The following is a 4,379-nucleotide window of genomic DNA, read 5'->3' as shown; positions in this document are numbered from 1 at the left end:
AAGAGCATAGAACGTTCCTTTGGGGTGGAATCGTGGGAGAATCATAAGGATCCTGCCACATTCAAGGCTTTCCTGGACAGCCGTGAGCAGACCCAGATACTCACTTTTTAAACCCATATTAAGAAAGAGTAAGGGGGTGGCAACATGGAAGGAGCCGAGAGCAGGAGATGGAAGTGAGAGGCTGCGGGGCTCCGGGGCTCCAGGGGAACCCTATTGACCCCAGGTGCCGCTGGGGACTCTGGGGGAACCTTACCGACCTCAGGCGCCGCTGGAGTCCCCGTAACCACTGCTCGTCCGCCATCTTAGATTGCGATTCTCTTGACTTGCCACTTCGGGGCCACCGTCCCTACGACAGCAGCGTAAGCTACCGTTGGTGCGTGGCGTGCTCGACGCCGAAGCGGGTGACACGCCGAGACTCCCGCTGAGGTAAAGAGACCGCGGCTGAGGTGGAGAGACCAGAGGTCGCTATGGAAGACAAAGGGCACCTTGTAAAGGTCTATATGCTTAATGAAGACCAAGAGTGGGACAATATAGGCATCGGCTACGTCTCATTCACTTATGTGGAGCAGTTCGAGGGCGTGGCCATGCTGGTTCGATCTGAGTCGGACGACTCCGTGATCTTGGAGACAAAGATAAATACAAACGAGCCCTATCAGAAACAGCAAGGGACTTTAATTGTCTGGACTCATTCTGACAACCGTGATGTGGCGTTAAGTTTCCAGGACGAAGGAAGTTGCCACGAGATCTGGGAAGCCATTTGCCGGCTTCAAGGAAACCCGACCATCGAAATCACACAGGACCTGTTGGAAGAAGCCGGAGAGGAACCACCCGACGAAATGCTAGATCCCGGGAGTCTCATCGACCTGCCGAACTGTGAGCTCAATACGCTTGAACAGATTTCTGCCTTAGTTACCTCGGTTCTCACCTCGCCTAGACGTGAGGAAAGTCTGGCTGTGCTCTTGGAAAATGAGGACTATATTAAAAAGCTACTGCAGCTGTTCCACATTTGTGAGAACCTGCGGGATATGGAAGGCTTGCACTATTTGCATAAAATTATTAAAGGAATCTTATTCCTCAACAAGACCTCTCTGCTTGAGGTCCTTTTTTCGGAAGAGTGTATCATGGATGTGGTGGGATGCCTTGAATACGATCCTGCTTTGGCTCAGCCGCAAAGGCATCGGGAATTCCTGACCCAACATGCAAAGTTCAAGGAAGTTGTACCAATAACTGACTCTGAACTTAGGCAAAAAATACATCAGACGTACAGGGCACAGTACATTTACGACATCGTTTTGCCTGTGCCATCCCCGTTTGAAGAGAATGTTCTTTCCACTGTTATTGCTTTTATTTTCTTCAACAAGGTTGAGATAGTCAGCATGCTGCAGGAAGATGACAAATTTTTGTCTGACGTTTTTGCACAGCTAAGAGATAAGACTATCAGTGATGACAGACGGCGCGAATTGGTATTCTTTTTCAAGGAATTCTGTGAATTTTCTCAGAGTTTACAGCCTGAAAGCAAGGATGCACTATTCACGACACTGACAGAATTGGGAATTCTTCCTGCTCTTAAAATTGTAATGAGCGTGGATGATTTGCAAATAAGGTCAGCTGCTACTGATATATTCACTTATCTGTTGGAGCACAGTCCATCCATGATCCAAGAATTTATAATGGAGGAAGCCCAGCAGAGTGAAGATGGTAACCTTTTCATCAATTTAGTAATTGGACAAATGGTCTCTGATCCTGATCCTGAGCTAGGAGGTGCTGTTCGTTCAGTGGAACTTCTTCGTGCTCTGCTTAATCCAGACAACATGCTGGGGACACCTGGTAAATGTGAAAGAAGTGAATTTCTAAATTTCTTCTATAAACACTGTATGCATAACTTCATAGCACCACTTTTGGCCGCCACTTCAGAAGAGATTTGTGAAGAAAAGAATATAGCTGGATCTGACAAAAGCAACAAATATTGCTTCAATAATTATCAAACAGCACAGCTGCTTTCCTTAATTTTAGAGCTGCTCACATTTTGTGTGCAACATCACACATATCACATTAAAAGCTATATTTTCAGCAAGGACTTGCTAAGAAGAGTCTTGATCTTGATGAATTCAAAGCACACTTTCCTGGTCTTGTCTGCTGTTCGCTTTATGAGAAGCATGGTTGGCCTCCAAGATGAATTTTATAATGATTACATCATCAAGGGAAATTTATTTCAGCCGGTTGTAAATGTCTTTCTGGATAATGGAAATCGGTACAATATGTTGAATTCAGCAGTTATTGAACTGTTCGAATACATAAGAGAGGAAAATATCAAGCCTCTTGTTGCACATATAGTTGAAAAGTTTTACAAGGCATTTGAATCGATTGAATATGTTCAGACATTCAAAGGATTGAAGATTAACTATGAAAAAGAGAAAGAGCAGCAGAGTCAAATACAGAAGAATTTACTTTCCACGCTGTTTCATAAAGTGTTTCACAGCAGTAGCAAAGTCCTGGAGGAGAAGGAAGAAATGTGTTTTAAAGAAAGTAAAGAGGAAGAAGAAGCAGTTAGGCCACCGTTGGAAGATGATTTTGAAGATCCTTCTGATAAGTTTGTGGAGACGACAAACCCAAAAGAAAATGAAGACAAGGTAGATCTTCCGAAAAGAACGTCTTCTGGCAACTTCAAGTTTACTTCATCCCATTCTGCGAGTATCCCAAGCAGTAGCAGCGTGATCCGCTTAGTGGATTATCCAGATGATGATGAAGAAGATACGGAAGAGGATACACCTCCTGGGAAAAGACCACATCTTAGCTAGTAAGATCTTTATGGGAGACCCTCAACATTATTAAATTCTGTGTTACTAAAATTTTGTTAACATCAATTAGCTGAAAAATCTTAATCTAAAAGCTTTCTCATGTGAATTTATAAGTATACAATAAGTAGTAAAGATGCTCTCTGTTATCACCTAGAAGGGTTTGGTTTCGTAAAAACCATACTTCCCAGAATCTTTTTTGAAAAAGCTAACCAGAACCTGAGCCATAACTTCTTAGCAAGAAAAGCCCTAGTTTGAGGGGAATAAACAGATTGATAATATAATATTAATTTTTTCTTTTGTTCTGTTACAGGGATATATTTCAGAAACAACTTTAACAGTGCAATTGCAAAGCTTATAACATTACTTGCCCGATAGTTCTAGCTATGGTTTTCTTTCCTTCAGTTGCTTTCTTTGAAATAAAAATTTATGTTTATGTTTATATGAAACACCAAGTCAATTGTACTAAGAAATAAAGTTAAGCTATTCGTATTTCTGTGAAGATTTAACAAAAATTTAAGCCTTATGCGTGATAACTTTGTGTTATTTCATGAATAAAATTGAAGTAACTTTGTGTGTTTCCATCAATAAAAAAGGAAGCTGGATTCAAAATGTGCAGTTGTTAATATGAATTTTTTTTTCAGATAAGAGATGCCAAAGATCCATCCAGTAGTATTCTAAAAAGGTGTTCTCTAGGACGTTGGGAGTGGGTAGAAGAGAATGCTTTCACCTGCCTCGATTGTGAAAGATGCTTGGAAGTCATTTCCTGATTCATTAATAGAGGTGTGTCTGTCTCCAGAGCACCAGGCCAGTTTTAAAGTGTCATTTACAAAGACTAACATACAAAAAATAGTGCTGAATGAAGTGGCACATGATATCTAGAAACCATTTTGAACCAAGAAAAATTTACTTAAGTGTAAAATTCCACCCGCAGTATGTTAAGTTTTTCCTATAAACAAACGAGGGGGTTTATATGACAGACTATGAAAGATGAAAGGTGCTTTATTAAAGAGTGAATGCAAATGAATTTCTGAGAATAAGTTGTAGCAAAGACTTAAGAGGTTTTATTTTTAAAGGAGCAAGTTAACTGGGTCCATTTGTCCTGGAAACGCTTCAATTGAAGTAGTTTCTCCTGTTCTGAGGTTTTTAGGGTTAACTTTAATTTTGACCATTGTTTGAACAAGATGGAACATCTGTGTAGATATTAAGTATAGTTTTCCATCAGACAGATATTTATTTTGTATTAAAAATACTACTGTACTTGTTTTGTACCGTTTGGTGATATTCATGCTGAACCATAAAATTCAGGAGTTAAAAAGTGACCCTCTAATTCCGAAAATAAGAGACTGTTTCTTTTTTAAACTTTTTTTACACTGCAAATTGATTTATTTAAAACAGTTACAAAAAAGTGCAACAAAATAGAGATTATCTTTAAGATTGTTAGTGCTTTGTTAAAGATCAGGTGGGATTAGGGGTAAGAAATGGTATTGAGTGGGGGGAGCACCTCCCTAGTTCTAAGGCTTTAGATACAATGCAGTTGATTACATATTAATTCAGCCATTACATACTGCGGATAGTGTTTGG

The 4,379-nt window shown here is 40.2% G+C and overlaps 1 protein-coding gene across 1 annotated transcript; it reads left to right on the top strand.

Moving 5' to 3' along the window:
• The first annotated feature begins 342 nt into the window (after nt 1-342).
• On the top strand, nt 343-3,409 carry PPP4R3C (protein phosphatase 4 regulatory subunit 3C). The gene is made up of 2 exons (XM_070606701.1): nt 343-2,797; nt 3,109-3,409. Coding segments are annotated over exons 1-2 (2,331 nt in total). The 5' UTR covers nt 343-467; the 3' UTR covers nt 3,110-3,409.
• The last annotated feature ends 970 nt before the right edge of the window (nt 3,410-4,379 follow it).

Source organism: Equus przewalskii, chromosome X (assembly GCF_037783145.1).
Source record: "Equus przewalskii isolate Varuska chromosome X, EquPr2, whole genome shotgun sequence".
Lineage (NCBI taxonomy): Eukaryota > Metazoa > Chordata > Mammalia > Perissodactyla > Equidae > Equus > Equus przewalskii.
This window is presented reverse-complemented; position numbering and strand designations above follow the sequence as displayed.

Excerpts from the sequence above, each read along its gene's own strand:
- PPP4R3C (XM_070606701.1), top strand. The coding sequence starts at position 468 with ATGGAAGACAAAGGGCACCTTGTAAAGGTCTATATGCTTAATGAAGAC.